Raw genomic sequence first — 24,450 nt, forward strand, 5'->3', positions numbered from 1 at the left:
AACAAACAGAAAGGGCTATACCCTTATTCCCTAGCATTTCCATGTAGGTAAATGAACTGTGCAAAAGCTAACCTTGACTGGGGAGGGGGAAAATCAATGCAATAGCAATAACAAAATCCATTAAATTAGTGCAATAACTTTGGCTTTTGTAGATGCTGGATTTTCTGCAGCTGACAGAGAAGCAAGCTTGGAGTTAATAAAACTGGATATCTCAAGAACATTTCCTAATCTCTGTATATTCCAGCAAGTAAGCAATATTAACTTTTGTTTTGACTTCTCAGGGAAACTGAGTTTACATAATCTTGTCCATCCCTTGGCTGAAACAGCCAATTGAGTTCAAATCTGAAGGAGTAGATGTTTTGAGGGCAAAAAGTTCCTAAAGATTTTGGAAAACTATAAGTAATCCAGAAAAGAGTGATGTCAAGGTATTACATGTTTGGAAGAGGCAAATCCCTATCTGTTGCCTAACCATTATTACTCTTCTAGCCTAGTTACTGTTGGTTTCTGTCTGATGAAGTGATGCAAATGAGTGTTTCCAAGTCAGTGAATGAGCACAATAAATAAGAGAGCACAGCTCAGCCAAGCAAGATTTGGTGGCCTTTGTTTGGTTCCTTGCAAGACTTGTATGGTTTTGGTGTGCTTCAACAACACATTTGTGGTTCTATACACAAATTTCAGCAGCCCTGTTAAAAGTTTAGATTGTGATGAATCAACAGTTCTCCTTACCTTTGAAAACTCTTGGTCAGTTGCAGTATTTAGTGATATGGCAGCTGTTTCAGTCAACAATGTGAAGTTGTTTTTAGGTGTATGTGTCATTCTTGATATGCTCTGTTTGTGTTACAACATGTCGGTTTTTTAACTGTTTTCTTCATGGTTGAATTCTGCCTGTAGTCTTAGTAGACAATTAAGTAGTTCTTGTAGTTGTTCTGCTTTCTTGCCAGTATTGTTAAAGTGCTGCTAAGCTATAAGGAGTCTCGTAGGCTTACCTTGCTCTGCTGTAAGCATTTAATATGTAATCGATGGGTTGGATGAACTGTTTGCATTTGTAATAAATATGGTATAGAGGCCTGTTTCATGCTTTTAAAGCCAAAATTATTTTGAAAGACTTGGGGCTATTCAAAGCTGCATAGGGAAATAATGTGTCCTTCATCACAAGTAATGGATACTGTCTGTAGCACTGAAGAGTTTTTGACATGTTCGTTATATACTCAGATACATTGTCTTTTTGTTTCATTATAGGGCGGTCCTTATCATGACACGTTGCACAGTATTTTGGGAGCCTATACCTGTTACAGACCTGATGTAGGCTATGTAAGTAAAGAATTTTTTTGAGCATGTGGGGAAAGTAGAGGGAGGGAGGATTCTGTTAATCAGTTATTACACAGAAGTGTATATAATGGTTCTGATGCTAGATTTAAGCTTTTTAACAGGTTAAATAATAAAAAAACTCGTAAGTGCTTCATAGTGCCTGAAAATTGGAGTCAAAAGAGAAAATTTAGTTAAATTGGTCCTTTGAAGCACGTATTGTTCTTAATGGAAGTCTTACTGAGACTCTTCTGTTGAATTGAGTATCTTACTCACCTTAACAGGCATTTCTGTGCCTTAGCACTATGAGCTTCTGAAACAGTCTTTAAAGCGATGCTCATCAAGGCTACCTGAGCTCCCACAGAGTATCCAAAGTAGTAATTATCAGAGGACTGAGTGGATTTTCAGATATTTCATTTAGTCTTTTTTCCCAGAGCAGGGGTGTATCTAGAAGCTTTATTCGGGAGCAGTTGTTTTAGAGGAGGTAACTGTTGAAAGGTGACATTCCTATTTTGTGAGCAGCACGCGATGCTTGGCAGAAGCTGTTGAATGAGACTGCTGGGAAACAGAACAAAGGGCAGATCAGGTGGTGTGCTCACTTGGCATGGCACCTGTTGTGTTGGGAAGGAGCTCGTTCCTCAGGTTTGCAGGAAGGACTGTCACACCTCGGTCCACATGACTCTGTAATGGCAGCCCTGCACCCTCTGAGTGAGCTTTGTCTAGTTCAGCATTGATTCCATTGCATACTTTGTAGAAAGTCCAACAGCATCATGAGCTTTATGGTGAATGAAACCAGAGTTTAATCTCAAAATGCTACTACTGCTTGTCAGATGAGTCACTGCAGTGTGCAGTTGTCTGTAGCTGCCTTTGTTTCTAGTGTCTTAGTCCAACTTTCCACAAATAGGGGTATCTGTGACTCATCGTTAGGAGAAGAGGAATTAGAAGCAGCTTATTCTTAAAAAAAATCTGCATATTTTAAAATGCTGTCATCCTAGCCTATCTTAGGAATTTTACTTCAAGTCTTTGAAAGGAGGGGAGGTGGGGATCATTAGCCTCATGCTGTGGACAGGCAGTTACCAAAGGGTCACGTGGGTAAGAATCTCCTGCTTTCCTGAACATTTTGCAAAATCAACAGCATAATGGACACTTTAAACACTAGTCATTATGAGGACCAAATGGGGCAGTGTTCTTGGAAAGAACGGTTATTGCTGAGTGGTAACACTTCTCCTTTCTTCAGGTACAGGGCATGTCATTCATTGCAGCAGTATTGATCTTGAACTTGGATACTGCAGATGCCTTCATTGCTTTTTCTAATCTTTTAAATAAACCCTGTCAGATGGCGTTTTTCCGTGTGGACCACGGCCTTGTAAGTACACAAGAAAACTGTAATCTATGTGTTGTAGATATTTGATGGGAAAGTTTTTCTTAAATAAAAAATCAGTGGGCTCAGTAGCTTGGAAAAAGAAATCAGAATTTGTTTTAAAGCACCACTCTTGATAAACAAAAACAACCCGAGTACACATGTGTGAGTGCACACCCCTTCAAAAAACCCAAACCAAACCCCACTAACCTTTTTGAACAGGCAGGTGAAATCAATTGTTCAGCTGCTGTTTTATGACACTCAGAATAGTTAAGGGAATGTTCTTGTAGGTGTTTCTCAAATTGAGCACTATAATAGAAAAATGAAAACACCTTAATATTAGAATTCTGACAGCATTGCTGGAAGCAGTATCAGTCATCTCCTTTGTGTACTTGGAAAAAGAGGACATGCTCAGGCACTCAGTGTGGAAATATGGTTCCTGTGAAGGTCATTTTGGAATTAAGTTTGCTAGAATAGGGGTTTGGGTTTTTTTTATCTGAAATAGTGGTTTTGGTGTGCTCTTGGATAGTGCTGTTAAGTTCTATTAGCCTGTCTAAATATAGGCTACAGGACAAATGAATGTATACTGAAGAGTAGGAAGAGTATTAACATCTCATGAAATTACAAAGCCATGATTCACACCACAAGGGAAACTTCATACCTAATATTTCAAACAGAGCTGTGAGACATAAAGTGAGACACTTTGGCTTCCTGTGGTTAACATACTCATCTGCAGTCTTCTGTCATCTCTTTGTGTCAGTTTTATAGCTTGATAACCAAATGTTGATTTGTTTTAACATATAATAAATTAAATAGTCCCAGCATAAATGAGTTGTGGAAATGTTACTAATTTATGCCAATTGCTCTTTATTTCTTTTGTTGGTAACAGTTTCATTAAACTGGAATCATTTTTAACTACAACTGAGTAAATGTCTTGTGGAATGTTGATTTAATCAAAATAAATAACTGCTATTGCATTTCTAATAGAGCTGCCTGTGTTACTGCCAACAGATGTGATTGTAGCAGTTATGATTAAGATCCCTTCTCTAAAATACTTCTGAAACTTAGTGTGGTGCTGGCATATAAACAGATTGTTTGAGAAGTAGGACTGTCTGTTTCATTATTTACTTCCTTCTTTATACTCACAGATTTCATGTGATGCTTGGATTTCTTGCATTTAAAAATCCCTGTTAGGAAACTATTTCAGTTGTTCAACTCTAAAGTGGGTTTCTAGATTTCTGTTGTTGTGTTTGCCATGAAGCTCTTTCTCAGTAACTGAAGGTTCGGAGATTTTATGTAACTTTGGCTATTTCTGTAGCATGCACCTATCTCTGATTGGCTTTTAAGCCTTATACTCTTGCTCACTGCTAGGCTCCATTTTTTATTTGCCACTGTTAGTGAAGGTAGTCCACCATCTGTTATTTCATTCAGATTAAATAGGAAAAATTTCTGTAGGGACATCAGGGAAAAAAAAGGAGGGAAACAAATCTGTTAAAAGCGTTTCAGATGAAAGGCTCCAGAAGGCTCCTCTTTTCCCTTTACTGTTGCGGTGTTTTGGAGAGAAGCAGCATGATACAACTTGTACTTTGAAGAAATCACAGCCATTCTTTATTGATTTGATTGGAATACTGTAATGAAAACTACTGAGTCATGCAAAGACTCTGCTTAACTTTTCTCTCTATAACATTAGCAGAACAGAGAAGGAGGGAATGGAAGAGCTAAAAAGCCTTTTGATTTAACTTACTTGGATTGGGAGATTTTGTCTGCCGTCTTGTTAAGAAATTTGACCTAAATATTAAAATTTCCAAATGACATTAAAATCTTTGTTTTAAAAGCAGTACAGCTCAGAATTTATGGTATCAGATGGGAGTTACAATCTGTTTCTCTCCCACAGGTGTTTTGTCTTGATCTTTGGCATTTCTGTGTAAAATAAACTCTGGTATTAGAATACGATTTATGAGAGCAGCTAAGTGGATGCTTCACTCCTGCTAGGGACTATTCAATTATTTTAGTTTCATGTTTCATTTAATAATCCACTGGGCCTTGGATTTCATTCAGTATAATATTAAATTACTGCCTCAAGCACAAAACACCATTCTGTTATCATAATTATTTAGGGAAATCAGCAAATAAGTTCTCTCCTGTTGGTATTTTTCTTGCCAAAGGAAGCTGGCCAAGACCCAAACCAATAATTACGTTGCTCAGTATGAGGATGGTATATAGGGTGGATCTAAACTCTTAGGTGCTTGCAGATTCTTTCCTTTATGTAAATGTTTAGCTTTTTATTGTAACTCCTACAGTCCTGTTTTTGAAGAGCGTTAGTTCAACAGCAGATGATATATTTAAGCTTATTAATGCAGCTAACTGCCTTTTTTTTTCCCCATTGTATCTTCCCAGATGTTGACTTACTTTGCTGCATTTGAGGTATTCTTTGAAGAAAATCTGCCAAAGTTATTTGCTCACTTCAAAAAAAATAACTTGACTCCAGACATCTATCTTATTGATTGGTAAGGCATTGAAAGGTTGTTTAATGTGCGTGCTAGCGTGTAGCATGTAGTATTCATGACAGGAGCTGGAGTGCTTTTACCTGATACTCTTTTGAGATAAAGGCTTTATCTTGTCTTCAGTAGTTGAGTTTGTCAATCCATATCGTTCTCACACACTTCTGTGGTATTTAACATTTGCCTAACCTTTATTATTGTACTTCTATTGAGCTTAATGCCTATTTTGAAATACAGCTGTATCATAGTGCTTACCCATATTTAGTGCCTTTTGGCACTAAATAATCTGCTGAGAAAATGTGTTAGTTTCTCTGCTTTACATGCAAGATGTGAACCAGGGGTGTATATCCACACAGGATTACTAGGCTTACATTTGAAAGCTTTAGTTTGTCTTCTTTCACAGAACAGGAAAAGAGTAGTTAAAACATGATATTTCTATCCGTACAACAAGAAGCTGGAGGCTGCAGAAAAGCAAGCTTTTGGCAGGATGAACTATGGCTCCTGTGCAGTGTCTCACCCATATGTTAGGTGGCCCTAGATGCTGTTCAGAGGATCCCTGTACAGGTTAGTAAAAAACTGGTCTTAAACTCATTCCAGTTGAAGAGCTAAAGGGGGAATGTTTTAATTGCTGCAGCTATTCCACTTAGCAGACAGCCAATTACAGCCTTTTTATTTGGTGAAACTACCTTCCTTTTTAGTTCTTTTTCCTTAAAGACAAAAAGAAGACAAGGCTCTTACCTGCACTTCTGCCAAATTTTGGTTTGATATAAGACACTCCAACTTGAGTGTTTGCATTTCTGTCTATCAGACTCAGGTTTGAGGCAGCTAAAATGTCTCTTAGTGGCAGCCAAGCCTTTGGTGTCAGTTTTGGGATGATATAAAATCTTTTTGGTGAAAAACTGGTTTGCATTAAGTTCTCGACAGCTTCTCCCATCTCAGGTGTCTGACCGAGTAACTTCTGCAAAAGATTTTTTTTTTTTCTAGAAGTGGTACATTGTTATTTTGGAAAACATTTGTACTGTTAATACATTACCTGAACCAAGCTCTTGATACCCTGGTGATGTTTAAGACCTAGTTGTTAGCACTGAACACGTCGCTGATCCATTTTCATCCAGAAATCCATTTAAAGTCACAGAATCATAGAATTGTTATGGTTGGAAAAGACTTTTAAGATCATTGAGTCTAACCACTAACCTCACACTACCAGACTCATCACTAAACTAAACCATATCCCTCAGCACCTCATCTATGCATCTTTTCAATATCTCCAGGGATGGTGAGTCCATCACCTCCCTGGGTAGCCCGTTCCAATGCTTAACAACCCTCTCGGTGAAAAAGTTCTTCCTAATCTCCAATCGAAACCTCCCCTGGTGCAACTTGAGGCCATTTCCTCATGTCCTACCATTCATTACTGGAGATAAGAGATGGATTCCTGCTTCACTATAATTCCCCTTCAGGTAGCTGTAGAGAATGACCATGTCTCCTCTCAGCTTTTTCTTCTCTAGGCTAAACACCCCCAGTTCCCTCAGAGGCTCCTCATCAGACTTGTTCTCCAGACCCTTCACCAGCTTAAATATCCATCTCTGGACATCCTCCAGCACCTCAATGTCCTTCTTGTAGTGAGGGGCCCAGAACTGAGCACAGTGTTTGAGGTGAGGCCTCACCAGTGCCAAGTATAGGAAGACAACTGCTTTCCTGGTCCTGCTGGTCACGTTATTTCTGATACAAACCAGGATGCCATTGGCCTTTTTGGCCACCTGGGTACACTGCTGGCTCATGTTCAGCCTCCTGTTGATTAACACTCCCAGGTCGTTTTCCGTAAGACAGCTCTCAAGTCACTCTGCCTCAAGGCTGTAGCGTAGCATGGAGGAGTTGTGGCCCAAGTGCAGGACCCGGCACTTGGCCTTGTTGAACCTCATGCAATTGGCCTTGGCCCATCACTCTAGCCTGTCCAGGTCCTTCTGAAGAGCCTTCCTGCCCTCAAGCAGATCTACACTCCCACCTAGCTTGGTGTAATCAGCAAACTTACTGAGGGTGCGCTTGATCCCCTCATTGAGGTCATTGATAAAGATGTTGAACAAAACAGGCCCCAGCACTGAGCCCTGGGGAACACCACTGGTGACTGGCCACCAACTGGGTTTAACTCCATTCACCACCACCCTTTGGGCCTAGCCATCCAGCCAGTTTTCCACCCATCTCAGAGGGGGTCGATCCAAGCCATGCACAGTTTCTCCAGGAGGATGCCGTGGGAGACTGTGTCAAAGGCCTTACTGAAGTCCAGGAAGGCCACATGTACGGATGTTCCTTTGTCCACTAACTGGGTCATCTTGTCCTAGAAGGAGATCAGACTGGTCAAAGAGGACCTGCCTGTCATAAAATCATGATGGCTAGGCCCTGAACCTTTGGTTATCCTGTATGTGCTGCAGGATAATCTGCTCCATAACCTTTCCTGGCACCGAGGTCAGGCTGATGTGTCTGTAGTTCCCAGGATGCTCCTTCTGACTCTTCTTGTAGATGGGTGTCACATTTGCCATCCTCCAGTCCACTGGGACCTCCCCAGTGAGCCAGAGCTGGTGGTAGATGATGGAGAGTGGCTTGGTAAGCACTTCTACCAGCTCCCTTAGCACCCTTGAGTGGATTCTATCCGGCCCCAGCAACCTGTGTGTGTTGGAGTCGCAGGTTGCACACCATTTCCCCTTGGACTAAATAGCTCGAAGTTGGAATACGTGAGTTTTCATAGAATGGTTGGGGCATTGGAAGGGACTGGAGATCATCCAGTCTAAACCTACTACTCGGAGTTAACTTGAGAAGGTTGCTCAGGACCTTGTCCAGTTGAGTTTTGAGTATCTCCAAGAAAGGAGATTCCACAGCATCTCTGGGCAACTCTGTTCTGTCATTTACCACCCTCACAGTGAACAAGTTTTTTAGTTTCTTATGTTTAAGTAAAATTTGCTGTATTTCAGTTTGTGCCCATTGTCTCTTTCAGTGGAAAAACTGAGAAGAGTCTGGCTCTGGATTCTTTCTGCCCTCCTATCAAGTATTTTTACACATTTAGGTCCAAGCCATCTCTTCTGGCTAAGCAGTACCAGCTTTCTCAGACTGTCGCTATCAGGTGCTCCAAGCCTATAACAATATTTGTGTCAGGCTGGATTTGGTGCAGTATATCCATATGTCATGTACTAGGGAGCCTGGAGCTGGCTCACTGGGACTGACCTGCCTTGGGCTTTCTGTTTGTGACAGTGTCTTGGCTTATTTCCTCCTCAGGAACAGGACTTTGTGTTTCCCTTTGCTGAACTTTGTGAGACTCTTGTCAGTTCATTTCTCATGGTCCCTATGGAGTAGTGTATCAGCTACTCCTCCTAGCTTGTATCGCCTCCAAATTTGCTGAGGGTACAGTGTCACCCATCATCTAGGTCCTTATGAAGACATGTAAAGGTATTGGATGGGTATCAAACCCTGGAATACTACCATTTATACTAGTGGATTGACTCGAAGCTGTACTTCATGCCACTAATGGTGACCTTCTGAGTTTGACAGTTCCAGCCAGTTTTCAGTCCACTGTCCATTTATCTACTTCTTACTTCATCAACGAGGGGTTTAGGGGATACAGCATTGAAAACGTTGCTAACATCAAGCCAATCATTAAACTAAAACCAAGCTAGTCATCTTATTGAAGAAAGGCATCAGGTTGCTCGGAAATGATTTTGTATTAAATCCGTACTGACTCCTCCCAGTCACCTTTGTGCCCATCATATATTTTGAAATGGTCTCCAGGACTTTTTCTTACATTATTTTTCCAGGGATAGAAGTGGGACTGACCAGCCTGTAGTTCTCTGGATCTTGCTTCTTGAAGCTAGGAGTGACATTTGTTTTCTTCTAGTACTCAGGAACTTCACCTGATCGCTGAGACCTTTCAAAAATAATTGAGAGTGGCCTCACAGTGATACAGTAGATGGTTACCTCAGCACTCATGTCTGTATCTCACCAGGTCACCTGCATTTGTATTTGTCCCATTTGATTAAATGTTCCCTAACATGATCCTCCTCTCAGAAGGCTTTCCTATTGGTCTGGGGGACCTGGGATTCCTGAAGGTAAGTTCTCAGTAAAGACTGAGATGAGGGCAGCAGTGGCCTCCTGCATGTGCTTTGTCACTGGTTTCCCTGCCCCATTCAGCAACAGGCTTGTCTTCTCCTGAGTATTTTTTTCTGCTGATGGACCTGTGGAAAGCCCTTCTCATTACCTTTCACATCCAGTGCCACATTCAACTCCAGATGGACTTTGACCTTTGTAACACTTTCACTGCCTACTCAGAAAACATCTCTGTATTTCTTCAGGGTCATCTGCCACTCCTTCAGCCTCTTATATGCTTCCTTTTTGTATTGAAGATTTGTTGAGAGGTTCTGGCTCATCCATGCAGACCTCCAACTGCCTTTGCTCGAGTTTCTTCATTTTCATATGCCTCTTGCACAGAGGTTTGACTTGGCTTTTATACTGGGATTAAATTTTAATGCAACAGGAGTAGAGGAATGAGGGGATGTGTAATGGGTGGGCTCATTTCTCCCAGTATTTGGTGAAATAACATTGGAAGGATTTTGATGGCTAAAGGCTGAGAATATTAGAACTGGAATAGGATAGAGGGGAAGGAAAAGGACAGAGGCTGATCTATTGGATGATAAGGGAAAAGAAGCTGAAATTATGTTGCCTCAGACAATGTTGTGAAAAGCCTGTGTGTACAGGAAGCAATTGAGTAAAAGGCTTAGGAGATTGTCAACATGCTGAAGAATAAGTGGATAGACAATTACCACGTTATCTTTTTAATGGATTACTACTCTAATACGATACTGCTGTAAATAAGGTGAGTTTTTTTCGGTAAGAGAGACTAAAAATGAATGTTTTCGTGATACAGGGAAGTTTTATCACTTGGTTCTCTAACTTCGAGCTTTACATTGTAAAGACAAAATCCTGAGAAACAGATGAGAGACATAGGAAAAGACTGTTTTGATGAAGGTTGAAGGTTTACCTTCCCCTCAACAATTTTGTTTTGATAGATTAGTCTTTACTGAATTTTATTGAGTTAAACATTTGTGATCCATTTACTCTGAGCACATTTATACATTAAATAAGAAAAAAAGACTAGGTTGTGAACAAAGAACTGAAGTGTTTGAAGTCTGAGTGTGTGGGGCACATCAGGCTTCCCTTTCATTCCTTCAATGAATATTGAGAGCACTTGAGAGAACCTTCTGTCAGGAGTGCTTGTGGATGGTCCGTCTCGAGGTCTTTGTACGAATGAACTGACAACCCTTAGCATTTCATGCTGACTCCCTGTATCCACATTAAAGCCATTTTAATCCCAAGGACAATTTACTGTGTTCCTCCCCATCCCTGGAGAGTCACAACACTAATCTCATACGGGAATTAAGACAGTTGAGGTTTTTCTGCCCAATCCTGTATTAAACTTTTTTGACATTTGTCTTACTCATTCACAGCTTGTCTCACTCTGTCTTTAATTTTGTTAGACAGTGGAGCTGGTATTTAACTGTGTAAGATTTAGGTATAATATTTAAATATGTGTGTGTTTATGTGTGTATAAGTATATGGATACATACATGTGTGTGCATACATACATATACTTTCTACTTTAAAATACTTTAATCCTGTGGGAAGCAGATGCAGGTATTTTATTTATTTATTTGGTTTTTAATGGCCACTGGAATCTTAGTGAATTGGACTTTATATGTGCTATCCTTCCATTATTTCCAGGAAGTGATGTAGGAACGATGTAAGGAGAAATCAAGTGGGTGAGTGCTCTCACAAGTGAGTTAACTATTAAGGCTGGAAAATGTTGTTTATAAGGTTGCCTGTGGCTAGAGGCAGACAATGGATTTGCTGCAGTACAGGTACTGCACCATTAAAAACACAACTGTTTCCAGAAAGATAAGGATGTGGTTTCAGTGTGTTTAAAGTCAGGGAAGAATACGGTACAGCGTCCCTCTGAATAGACAGACCTTTTGGTTGTAGGCGAAAATCTCTATGAAACAGCCTTACTTGTATTTAAATATACCTTTGTTCTGAGCTCCAAAGGGATGCCTGCTGCGATCCTGGTGGCTGGTGTCGCAGGCATACGTGCAGCAAATCTCAGTTGGTTCCAGCTTCCAGGAGAGCTCCACTAGCCAATGCTGCACAGACTAGTTGCTGAGGAACCCTCCTGCTCCTGCTGTAGTTAGATCAGAATCAACTCATCTCCTTTGTACTGCTTCCTGTAGCCAGGGAACAGTGGTAAAATTGGTGCACCTCAATCATTTGGTGAAAAAAAAACTTCCAATAAAAAGAAGTACTGTGTGTATAGATGGACCCGGCTATGCAGGTGATACAGTGCTGCTTTGGGTTTTCTTGGGGCTGGTAGAGGACATGAGAAAGGAAGACCCTCTGCCAGTTCACTGCTACCACTGCTTTCTGTGGTGGGAAAACACCAAGGACTTGAGAATTTAAAAGGTACCGTGACATGATTGTCAGCAGATACCTGCCAGAAGGAAAACATCTCTTTTATGAAAAGACGTGTGTGCTTCAAGCCCAAACTCCAGCTGATGAATCTCATGGAAAGAATTAAAGAGCTAGACAAGGTTTTACTTATTTTTTGAAGAATATAAAGGGCATCAAGTGTGAGAGAGTTTTAAAGAGCAACGTGTAGCCAAGTTCACAGAGAATAGAGGGGAAATAGTGTATCTGAACAGCCCAGTTTTGGCCTCTCAGCTTCATCAGCTGATGTAGCACAGGCTCTTGTGAGCATACAATGTGGATTTGCAAAGCACACATGCTGTCTATTTATGGCCTGCTGCTGCTATGCAAACACCTCTTTATCCCTGCTCAGAAAAATGATTTTGACAATAATTATAGCCGAGGGCTTTGTTTGTTCTGATGGATTGATCGGTGGTTCTTTAGTATTACATTGTCTCTGGTTGTGCTCCGTGAACACTGGCTTTCTACTGACACCATTTGCTTGTTATGATAAGGGCCCAAGCCACTTTGTGTGAGTGTTCATAGTGGGGACTTCAGTGAAGTGTTCATAAGCTTGCTATCTGTTAGATTAAGAAAAGCATAGTCCATGTCATGCCAGTAACACTCAGCTCCCGCTTCTCCCCTGCAAATGAAGCTTAAGATGATGCTTTAAATGTGCTTGCCTCCTTTTCAAAGGAAAAATGGACTGCAGTTCTGTCCAAAGGTTTCTGGTGTCATCCTGATTTTTGGAGTTGGGCTTGTTACTGGACTACAGTCTTCAGGGCAGTTTACAGTGTGCTCACTCATGCTTCTGTGGCTGCAGGGTAGGGTGGAATCCAGTGCAGTCCCGCACTGCTGTGTAGAGTGGGGCTTTTTGGGTGCTTCCCACTGGCTGGAAGTTGCCCAGAAACTCACACAGTACTTGTATTGATACATTTTACAGTGCAAACATTTGTTGAGTGCTAAGAAGCTGCTCTTTGGTACATAAATATTTAAGTTTTTCTTTTCCTCATAAGGAACAAAGTAAATAATTCACTGCAATAATTCCCAAAGTGCTAGTAAGAACAGAGATGACACTTTACAATAAAGTAATGTATGAACACTTAGAAAGGTGCAATCTTTGTCTCAAAGCAGATGTTGTTGAAACCAGAATGTAACGACTAAAAATGAGTACTGTGCTGAAGGAGGAAGGATCCAAGAGTAAATAAGAAAGATAAATTAGTTCATCAGTTTCTGCAACTGAACTCAAAAGTTGCAGAAATATTTTTATGCTGTTACAGACTTGGGAAGAAGACTGTGTAGTGCAGGATTATGTAAGGTTTGATTTGTGTCAGCATTGTGTGTGAGTTGTCAATCCAAAAGCCAGCATACCTGTGTCCAGTGCTGTTGCTAACAACAGCTTATTCAGCGTTTTTAATTAAAAAAGAGGGGGAAAAAATGGGGGAGAGGAGGGGAGAAGGAAGGACAAAGGAAAGAAAACACAGGGCCTGGGATTATCATGGTAACTGTGTTTTTTTCTTAACATATATGGTCATATGCTTTCCTGTGAGTAGCAAACCAGCCCAGGATTTCATGCATCTCTCTCAAAGCACACTTTTCTCATAAGCAGGGCTGGGAAGAGCATGAACATCTGGTTCTTGGGGCTACTTTTCCCCTCTTTCAAACAGATGGGGGCTGGCAGCCTACAGTGATGGTCCTCTGACACTGGCCATCTCTGTGCCACTTAGCCCTGCTCTCTGCACCTGGGACTTCTGAGCTGGAAGAGAGCCGCAGGCAGAAAATGATCCTGCAGTGGAGCCAGAGCTGTGCGTGTGCCAGTCGTGTGCTAGCACTGAGAGCTGCTGTTGTAGTCTGACAGCTGCTTTGGTAATAGATTTCAGTGGGGTTTTATACTGGTACCTCAGATGTCTAATAAAAAATGTCTTTCACTAGGAAACGTTTGAGAGGAGCAAATGCTGTGTCCATCCTTAGCAGTAACAATTCCTACTCTTGTTTCATTGCTTATCCGAGGGAGCCCTGTCTCCATTCTTAGGGCTTTGATGCATTTAATTCCATGCTAGTATTAATGAAATTAATTGCCTTGCAAATTTCCTGCAAATTGAACTTCCTTCCAACTATGAAGAGATCAGTGTCAAATAACTTATTTGATGTGACAGCTTTTTTGATGCAGATAAATCTTTTCCTACAAAAAGTAGTGTTCTAATAAATGGTTCTGACTATTTCTTCTGACAGTTAATTTTCTGCATAGCTGCAGATTTAATACTACACGTAGGTAATTCAGGTTAGATCTGAATCATGACACAATAATAGCTTTTGTGAATAAGAACAGATCCAAAAAATAGGCATTGTTACTTAACCAGGACTAGTTTCTGTCTGAACGATGACTGCTACTTGGTGACCAGGAAAGGATCCAATTGAATTGCTTCCTATTACACTGTTCTTCTGAAATGGAAGAGCTGTTGCTGTTTCCTGTGCACGTGTGTGTATAGACAAAAAAGTCCTAAGGCTGCTGTGTTCAGTTGTGGGACATTTTTGTATGGCATGTGACTGTATAAAAACATTGGAATAGTGTACAAAGTGCAATGCATGGTCAGCCAGTAACCCAAAGAGGCTTTTCTTGTGCTGTTCTTCTACATTTGTATATGTATGTGAAATAGAGATATATGAACAATAGTGGTTTTTTTCATCCCAGGTATTACCTGTTAACTTCTAGTTCAGTGTTTTGGAGAATGGAATTTAAATGATTTCTACCTACTATAAAAACATTGCAGTGAGATGTAAAAATAGGAAAAGAAAAATCCGAAGGATCCCAAACATGCATTTAGTTGTCACTTGAATTTGTTGATACCATTTAGTTTTGTCTTGTTCTTGTAAAATTATTTTCCTAAAGTGCAGATTCACAGACAAGCCAGGTGCTTCACAAGACATCATCCAAGTGATCTTTAAAAAGTAAAAAGGAGATAGTGCAGAAAACCTTTGATTATTAATGTTTGCTGTGAAAATGCATTAATTCCTATTCTATCCCTATGCATATGTCTATGTATATATCTGTTCCACTGTATTTTTTTGAATGTGAACCCAAAACTGTTTGATTTAGCATCCTTTAAAAGAAACTTTGTGTTGAAAGATGTGGAGAAGTTTTACTTAAGTCTGAGGCTTTGCTGGCCTCTGCTGGAGAGAGACTTGTTTGCAGTCTTACAGAATCCTTTTATGTAGTGTGTCTGTGGGGAAATGTTCTCTGTACATTCTAAAGGAAAAATCATTGACACTCTTTTCCCTGATAGACTGTAGCATGGTGCCAGGAAATGGAATTCTCTTCACTTGCTGTTATTATGTTGTTGGTGGCAACAAAAACTGCTCTGTCTGTAGTGAAGTGTTGGATAGGGGAGAGAGTAAGGAGCATCTTCACCTTTCAGGCTGCAGGGCTGTCAGCATTTTGATAAAAGAATAAATATGCTCTTGGAAGTTGATGGAAATGCAGTTTGAGCAGCTGGGAGGAGATGCTTACTTCTGCTGCTGCCTTTACTCTTTGGGAATCTCACACGTTTACACTGAGCTACTGTGTTATCACAGCTTTCTACATGTTCTCACTGGACATCTTTTCTGTTTCAAACTCATTAGAGTTTAAACTGATCTTTCCTTCAAAGCTTGTGCTATTATTACCTTGGCAGTCAAGCCTGGAACACAGCATTAGTTTTACACATCTCCTTCGTCTGATCCACAGAATTTCCTTTACAATATGTTTTATAGTTCATTTTTTTGTGTTCTCGCAGCTAAAACTGCATCAGTCTTCAACTCTGAAGTGATTATTAAGTGTGCATTTGATTCTAGCTGTGGCCAAGGTGTGTCCATCATAAAACCACATATATTGTTTCTTCTGGTGTAATCTGATAAAATTTAACTTGGAGACGCAGATTGATAGCAAGAGGCCTGAATGCTTGTACAGTTTTTATTGTTTCATAGAATGGTAGGGGTTGGAAGGGACCTTTAGAGATGATCTAGTCCAATCCCCCTGCAGAAGCAGTGTCACCTAGATCAGGTCACACAGGAACATGTGCAGGCGGGTCTCAAAGACCTCCCAGGAAGGAGACTCCACACCCTCCCATGGCAGCCTGTGTCACTGCTCTGTCATCTCCACAGTGAAATAGCTGCTTCTTGTGGTTAAATGGAACTTTTTGTGTTCCAGCTTCATCCCATTACCCCTTGTCCTGTTTCTAGCTACTATAGAAAAAAGGGATGTCCCAACCTCCTGACACCCACCCTTTAGATATTTGTGAATAGTAATGAGATGAATGAGTTTCATGTGTTGGTATGCTTCAGACTCACTGATGGATCGGTCTGTACACTTCTGTGAGTATCTAAGACATTTTTCTTGTTGAGTAACTCTGAAAATGTTATTGTGTTTTTCAGGATATTCACATTGTACAGCAAATCTTTGCCACTAGACTTGGCATGTCGTGTGTGGGATGTGTTCTGCCGTGATGGAGAAGAGTTCTTATTCCGTACAGCCCTGGGAATATTAAAACTTTTTGAAGATATTTTGACCAAAATGGACTTCATTCATATAGCCCAGTTTTTAACAAAGCTACCAGAGGACTTGCCTTCAGAAGAATTCTTCGCATCTATTGCTGCCATTCAGATGCAAAGTAGAAACAAAAAGTGGGCTCAGGTAAAGAAGATGTAAATCTTTGATAACAAACTATTGTACTGTACTCATGAAAATGGGGCTTGGCAACACCTAGAGGCACGCTTTAGCAGTGCTGGTGTTTGCAGGTAGGTAGGGCTATGTAGCTGGCCCCGTGCTTTTAATATACATTCAGGTGAGAGGATTCCCTGAGCTCAGTCTCCTCTGGAAAGGGGACAGCTTGGTCAACATTCAGAATTGAAATGTTGAGTGAGTGTCAAAACTTTTATGACTTATTAATCAGAAAGGTTGCTGGCAACCTTCCAACTTGGTTTTTAAAAGCAGAAATATACTCTTTGGGAAAATACGACAATTTGTCAGGTCACATCATGCAGTCATCATCTCAAATATTCTCGAGGACCTACTTTTTTTGCCTAATTTTGGGATGTACAGAAGTCATGGCATCTCTGACTTCTTTAGTGGAATTTAGCACTGAAGCATTTGTTTCAGAAATTGTTCAATCACTGTATTTTCAACTGAGTTCCTGTTTAAAGAAAAAGGTGGAAGTGTATTGTCTGAATGTGGAAATAGTCAAGTGGCTATAACAACCACTCATGCTGGAGAGTTAGGTCAAATGTACTCCATAGTGTTAGGAGTGGAAACTCCTTTTTGTTTTCTTTCTTTCTTCAAAGCAGTAATACAGCCTGCTTCATGAGTCATGCTGTAATATAGAGCTCTGCCCTTTTTATCCAAATTCTTTTCTTGCAGTGAAACTGAAAGGTGATGTTAAATGTAGTGGTTATGGCAATTCAGCTGTAAATGGGAGTTTGTGGTTCTTTCCTGGAGTCATAGTCTGCCTTTAGATGCCAACTTGCTATTTGAGATGAGAACTTCTAACCTTCACAGCAGGAGTACATTGTAGCCTTCTGAACCTTATCTTATGTATAAAGGAGAACACAGCTACTGGGTAAGAGCAGCACACTGCCAGCATTTCCTCCCTGACACAGCTTTCCTCACAGCTTAGTTTGCATGTCTCTTCTGATCTTGGTCATAAGTTGCTAGTACAAATGAATTTTGTTTCTATCAAGAACATTTTTCAGCCAATAACACCTCTACAAGTAAACTCTTTATCTTGTTTCTGTTCAAATGGCTCACTTGCTTTGAACATGTTGCATGGGGATGAGAGTTGCATAGCAAATACTCAGCCTACTGCTACTTCACTTACAGGGAAGCACAGATAAGGGCGCTATTCTGCCAAGTACTCTAACAAACCTAGGCTTTCTTAGCCTCTGGTTTTCAGTCTGTGACACTTGTGAAAGTTTAGTGGTGATTACCACAACAGGAGGAGGACTTCAGAATAACCTGGCCCAATCAGTCTTCCTCCATCTCCTCATCAGATCCATTCTGCTGGAATTTGCCAGATTGTATTTGCTTGTTGTGGTAAACTGAAGAAAAAATGTTGCTGAATTGTGGTTCAGATAGATCTCGGTCAGGATGCTGTAGGATTGGTGTTGGCTGACCTTCTGCCTATCTTGACTTCTGCATTAACTGGCTTTCTTCACCAGGTATTTCCATTGCTGAGCAAGTTTTCCTTAGGAAGCCTATTGACTCTCTAGCCCCTGCCATCGTTTTTTCCAAGCCAGAAGCGAGCAAGGGCTATGAGTTTGCTCTCATCATGCACTTACTGGGACTGCTCAGTTGCTGAGGTACCGCTGTTGGAACGAATCTTAGAAAACAAAGAGATTTTGTTTTCTATTACTAAGATGCTGCCTGTGGTGGCTTCTTAACCACTTTCCCATCTTTAAAGGTAGCCAGGAGGAGTTTGGGCTCAGAAACCTGAACTTTGCTTTTCTAGGACAGACTGGCATTTGGTAGCATGTGACTTGCTTGCACGGGGGGACTCATGGCAGTGCTGGGTGAGTCCCACAGTGTGCCTGAGAAGCCTGTCTGCGGTTGGGATGCTTCCTAGCTGAATAATTTTCTGACTGTGACTATAACCATGGGAGTTAGGTGCTTTGCTGTAGTATCCATGTATTTTCTGTAGGAAATACCTTTCCAAGTTAGCAAAATGAATGTCAGGAGTGATGAATGCATCATGTTCAAGATAATGGCTTGAGTGGATTGACTGACCAGGCACACTTCTTCCCAGAGGCTGCAGAATGCTCTCAAGCTTAGAAAAGTTGGCTTTGAGTTCTCACCTCTAGTATCATCTCATTTGGATACAGTAACTGTATTGCATAAGCAAGCAGCAGAGCTTGAGGTATTACTTCTTTGTAGGAGTATATTAGACTGTAGACCTCAGGAGTAAAATTCAGCTGCATATCTCTGCAGCTGATGTACTTGGCACTCAGAAAAACAGCCCCTTACTCAGCCTTTCATCTCACTGTACTATGGTAATCATAGTCCTGTTATCCCGTGGGTCACATTCTGACCTGATGCTGTCTAGAGATGATGTATGTAAGACATGACAAATGTTACAGGCTGCTTTTGAATCTGGTTCCCACTATGCTAGTTCCCTCATCAGACAGACTGGTGTATGTTTTTCCACCTCACTCCATTTTTCTTTGGTCACTTGCAATGTGATCGGGGAACAACAGACTGAAAGGAGTCCTGGTAAATCATGGACATGGCACTTTCAGTAACAAGGACTCTGTTTATCAATAAGAAACCTGCAAGCTCTGTTTTTCTTCTGGAATTACCTAAAAAGAACCTCCAGGGCCTTGTGCCAGTAAAGCCATAGCCTGATATGTGAGTGAATGTTTTTACACCTACTGCTTTGTCATCAACGATAGAGGGATGGAGATGACATAACAGTCTGGACTGCTGACCTAGCATTTCTGTAGTCTGTATACTTCAACTCTTAGCTCCATAAAGTTTTCCAAATAAGTAAAGATCCTGAGCTTTGTTAGTTGGCTTAAGACCTGTGCATTTCTGCTTGTCTGAATCAGTATTTTCGTGTCATTCTCACATTCCTTAAAAAGGGTAACTTTTGTCCACCAAGGACTTTGCTGCTTTGGCATTTGAAACTCCTGTGAGTCCCTTTGGTTGAGTAGCTGTTGATTTACCCTGATCTCTGTGAAGAGGACCTCACTGAAGTCTCTGTCCAGTTCTAGAAACTGCTGAACAGCCAGCCAGCTGCATGGTGAACTCCTTTGTTGCAACAGCTATGGGTGCTTTTGCATCCAAGTCTAAGTGGTGTGTGATTGCCCTGTGAGTGATTTAGCCCCACCTCCTGTTCAGTTCTGACGGTCCAGAAGTTTGAAGTCAGGCAGAGGGAGAAAAGAAGATTCCTTACTCATAACTGCAGTTCTTTGAGATGAAATGTGCCTCAGTACATTCAATTGCAGAGTGATTCTTGAGGATGCTGCTGGACTTGTACAGTTATTGTCTGCTGAAGGGCAGGGCACATGTTAAGCATGATGAGAAACTGGCTGTTGCTGTGCCCTCTGCATCAGGGCTAACAGAACAAAGTTGTACATAGGATGTTAGGAAATAGAAATTTTCAGCATGGATGCAAATGTGGGCTTTTTTGCTTCAGAAAAAGACGTCAGCAGATCTAGAGACAGTGATGTGCTTTTGACAAGCAGCAGTCAGCTCTGAGGTAATCCTGCCCTGAACTCTTTAGCTAAGGTCATACTGCTTGGGCTCCCAACTTGCTGCATTTGAGACATTCCATTTATCTTGACAATTATGACTTCCCTTCAGGCAGCATCCCAAATAAGTGCTAGGCTTGTATAATCTGGGTAAGAATCTCATCTCTGGGCTTCAAAGGTGTTTGTTGGGGGGGAGTTGAGTTTAAGCCTTTATTATATCTATTTGTATCTACCATGCTACAGGGACTTGTAAGCATCAGCAGAGAGGTGCTCTAAATTTGAGTATGGTTAATAGTTAAAATGGTATTATAGAGATAATAAAATAGGCAGACAATGATTGATTGGGTCACTTTTAAAGTCTAATCCTGTTTTTTCTCCTCATTTCATTCCTTGAAATGTCTAGATACTGACTGCTCTGCAGAAGGATAACCGGGAAATGGAAAGAGGAAGTCCTTCACTCAAACGTTAAGGTTATGGCTGCCTCCAGTGGCTCACGGGAACAGAGCTCAAGTGGCAGACATATGGAGTACTATTTGACATGTGTGAGCCTGCAAATCAAAGTGTTATTTCAGAGTTTTGTTTAGCAGTAGGATAGCCTTAAAGGGGAGAGAGGAAAAAAGAGGAGGAGGGGGAAAAAAAGAAAAAGAAGGAAATTAAGGGATAAAACCGTTATAAACGAGACCTGGGCTTAGCCTTAAACGCTTAGTGGAATGAGCATTTGCTCTGGACTGCGTTACACGGTCTGTGCTTCTGATGAGGGCAGTGAAACTAAACTATCCTAAGGGGGTTTTGATTTCTTTTTCCCTTGATGTTTTAACAGACGACATTCAGCAATGTCTGTTGTTTTGAAAGCTATTCCCCAGTTCCATTCTTAGGCAGGAATATTTCCTATACCCGTAACAGTAGCTGGATATGAACTTTAAATAACTGGTGCTTGAATTTAGAGTTAAAAGATGTAAGGACCATTTCTTTGGAAATGTTTTTTGTTTTGTAGGCTGTGGGTCCCATTTACCAAAGAACTCATGTAGACATAGAACTACATTCCATTCTTGAGTACAAAGTTAAGTAGAAAGTGAAGTTGGATGACAAGTCACGCTAGCAGTGCAAAACCGATTATTCTTCAAGATGCCTTGGAAATCAGTTTCCAATCTGGATACATATGGAAGAAGTTCCATTAATCAGACTAGATTACAAACTTACTGGAGGGTTTCTGGTATAAGCTGGTATCATTTCCCAATTGTACTCTCTTTTTCCTTTTTAAAGGAAGGGTCACATACCACTAAACGTGTGTTTCTGTGTCTTCTTCCACTGGGGCAGTGCTGTTTCAGGATGTTCTGGCCTATGAGCTGCTCATTCCTGTGCTGTCTCTCCTCTCATGCTCATAAAACTGTGGGCCGAGCAGATAAACTGAGAAATGGATAAAAGCAATTTTTGTAGTTGCTTTAAACCCAGCTCTGCTCACTGGCATAATGGAGGAGGAAGAGTGTAGGGGAGAAGTTATATCAGCCAACATTGCTGCTGAAAAGAAAAGGTTCTGTGGGATCTCCTGAAGCTGCTGCTGCCACAACAGGAAAGCATTATGTAGAGCTGACCTGAATGTACTACTAGTGAAAGAAGTTTATTGGGGAATGTGCCAGACAAATGCCATCAGGATAAGTACAAGCTGTCACTTCCTAGCGTTTTATCCAGCCTCTTAATAGGCGGCAAACTGCGGTTGGGTAATTCTGTTCTACAGCTTAGATGCCTGCCCTGCACTCAGATGAATGTTGAGCTGTTAATCATGAGTGCCTCTGATTTACAGGAATGTTTATTGCATAGTGTACAGTGTAAAATCTATTTTATAAATAATGATGATCATCGAAAAGGGAAACTAACTGAAGCAATATCTGTGTTAACTGTAAACAGGCGTTACTAAATCCTCTAGCTGTGTGGTCAGCGGTTTCCCAGATCTCTTCAGTCTGCTTGATGCTGATGAATTTGGCATTGTTTGAATAAAAAAGAGAATAGTAGTTGCACACTGCTCAACTCAACATGTAATGGACTGTGGGGCATGATCAAAATACTGTCCTTTAGTACAAGTGTTATTTCTGTGAGAGGGAATAATTGGTAGGACTAAAAAGAAGATTCCCTGGTAAGTGAGGGCTCGTAATCCCTTTGGAAGGTGTGTAGTGCAAATGCAGCTTGCAAGTCTTATACCTCATTGGCCTCTTTTCCTGTCCACGTTGTGTACCTGGGTGTCGGGGTTTTTTTGTTGGCCATTTTACTTCCTCTGTAACACTGTTTCTAGGTCATCGCTTAATGGAGAGAGACGTTGAGATGCTGATAGGAAACATGTTAATTCTCCCAGAATTTGTAGGCTGGGGTCCCTCGATGACTGGTACTTGTATGCCACACTGCTTTGAAGTGCAATAGAAAGCTGGAAGGTCAGTAAGTGGTTTTTTAATATCCCTTTTTCTGTTAGTACAACTATACCTTTCCATGAGGGATGTGAGGGGCCTGACACCTAAAACATTTGCACTATGCTTTTAAACAGTTCATTAAACCCAGAGACAGCTTTTCCCTCAGTATACACTTTTAGGTGGTACTGTAACCAGCTTTGCGATTTCAGTCTTCATTGCAACTAGATTTCTATTTCCTTTTCAACCAAGTGTGGCTCATTTGTCTGGTTAAAACGTATTCTTTTAGCTACTGGGTATCTCTGCAGCCATGGACAGAGCCTCTTCTTTTTCTCTTCAGTAAGATGTTGAATGTACCAGTGAAAATGGGCAGAGCTGTGGGGAAAAGGCCTGCTGCAACACTTGTGCACTGTTTGTTACCTGCAAATGTAATTATTTTGTTTTGTGATTTGATCTTTCTGTTCTTAGAAGATGTACATATTTTCTAAACGATTTCTTTGTGTATATAAGGTCTGTTCTTTGATGAAGAAAAGCAATGCAATAAGGAGCTTTGCACAGTTCATTTTCAAACACAATGCATTTGGAAGAAACAAATCACCTGCCTAAAGATGCAATTGTTTCAGCTTCTCAGAAATTGATTTGGAAGTAATGCTCAGATTTTGATAAAAACAAGAGATAAGTAGCAAGGGCATAGAATTATTTGCCACTAGGCTTCTTAAGTTTCTTGCAGCATACCAAATTTCTTAATTACCTATTAAGGAAGATTTCTTTAATAAATACAGGGATTGCATTGAAAAATTTGACAATTTTATTGCCCAGGGGCTTGAGAGAATCTCTAACAAGACACATGAGATTTTCTTTCACCGAGCGAGTGTCCCCATCAGGCAAATCATCTTTTCTTCCCGAGTTTAAGGAAAAATGAAAATGCTGCAATACATCAGATGTCTGTGATTACCACTGTTTGTGCAGCAGATTAGAGAAGCCAGGAAACTTCAACCAGGTTTGGAATTCTGTACAACCTGCACTTTATAATAAAGCTGTTTTGCAACTCCAATCAGCAATCAGTCATCGACGTTGTTTCATTTAGTAAAGAATTTTATTTGAGAGGAAAATGTATCTTGTTACAGCTTACTTTTGAATGTGTTAAGAGAGTGACCTAGAGAGAACTGTTGATACATCCCTTGTACGTCATGATTAAATTGCTTTTATGTAGTTACCAAGTTTGTTATGTTTAGATATGTGTGTCTGACTGGAACTTTTTTCAACTGTAAATACACAGTTTTGTTAAATAAAGTCATGTAAAGTTATCTTAATCACCTATTCTCAGTGAGAGCCAGAAATTAAAAATTCATTCTTCACAGGCTTAGTTAGCAGTTTGTGTCTGCCTCAAGTCAGGACTTTTTAAGTCTTGTGGGTCTGGGGTTTCCTGGTGATGCTTTCCAACTTCTTGTGTTGAAATACCTGTTACATTAGATGTGACATTTAGAAGTTTTGATACTCAGGTGCCCATGATTTAAGCCATTTCTCTGGACTAGCTCTGAGATCTGATAAATTTATTACAAAAAGTAGATGTGAGTAGGTCCTTGTGAGATGTGCAGAACTGGGAAATGGTTGAATGCCTCACTCTTAGCTTTGAAAGAGGAAGTCATCTTTTCTTAAAATCATAGAATCATTTCAGTTGGAAGAGACCTTTAAGGTCCTCGGGTCCAGCCTTTGTCCCAGCCCTATCAACCACTAGACCATTTCCATAAATGCAACATCCACCTGTCTCTTAAACTTCTCCAGGGACGGTGACTGCAGCACCTCCCTGAGCAGCCCTTTCCAGTGCCTGACAGCCCTTTCAGGAAAGAAATTCTTCCTCATATCCAGCCTGAACCTCCCCTGGTGCAAATTGAGGCCATTTCCTCTTCTTCTATTGCTTGTTACTAGGGAGAACGGACTCACTCCCACCTTACTACAACTTCCTTTCCTTTCAGGTAGTTGTAGAGAGCAATAACATCTCCCCTGAGCCTTCTTTTCTCCAGGCTAAAGAGCCCCAGACCCCTCAGCCCTTCCTCACAGGAGACGTGTTCCAAATCCTTTCCTAGCTTGGCACTCTGCCTCTGTATCCTCTCCAGCACCTGAATGTCCTTCGTGTAGAGAGGGGCCCAAAACTGAACACAGTGTTGGAGGTGCG

The 24,450-nt window shown here is 40.9% G+C and overlaps 1 protein-coding gene across 3 annotated transcripts in view; it reads left to right on the plus strand.

The window, feature by feature from the left end:
- Positions 1 to 23,328, plus strand: part of TBC1D14 (TBC1 domain family member 14) — a 76,143-nt gene extending 52,815 nt beyond the window's left edge. For all 3 annotated transcript variants that reach the window (XM_061992492.1, XM_061992493.1, XM_061992495.1), the window contains 6 exons: positions 153 to 247; positions 1,240 to 1,311; positions 2,543 to 2,671; positions 5,063 to 5,172; positions 16,072 to 16,330; positions 20,282 to 23,328. In XM_061992492.1, the coding sequence (XP_061848476.1) occupies positions 153 to 247; positions 1,240 to 1,311; positions 2,543 to 2,671; positions 5,063 to 5,172; positions 16,072 to 16,330; positions 20,282 to 20,347 (731 nt within the window). In that variant the 3' untranslated portion in view covers positions 20,348 to 23,328. The remainder of the gene's footprint in view (positions 1 to 152; positions 248 to 1,239; positions 1,312 to 2,542; positions 2,672 to 5,062; positions 5,173 to 16,071; positions 16,331 to 20,281) is intronic.
- The last annotated feature ends 1,122 nt before the right edge of the window (positions 23,329 to 24,450 follow it).

This window comes from Colius striatus, chromosome 3 (assembly GCF_028858725.1).
Source record: "Colius striatus isolate bColStr4 chromosome 3, bColStr4.1.hap1, whole genome shotgun sequence".
Lineage (NCBI taxonomy): Eukaryota > Metazoa > Chordata > Aves > Coliiformes > Coliidae > Colius > Colius striatus.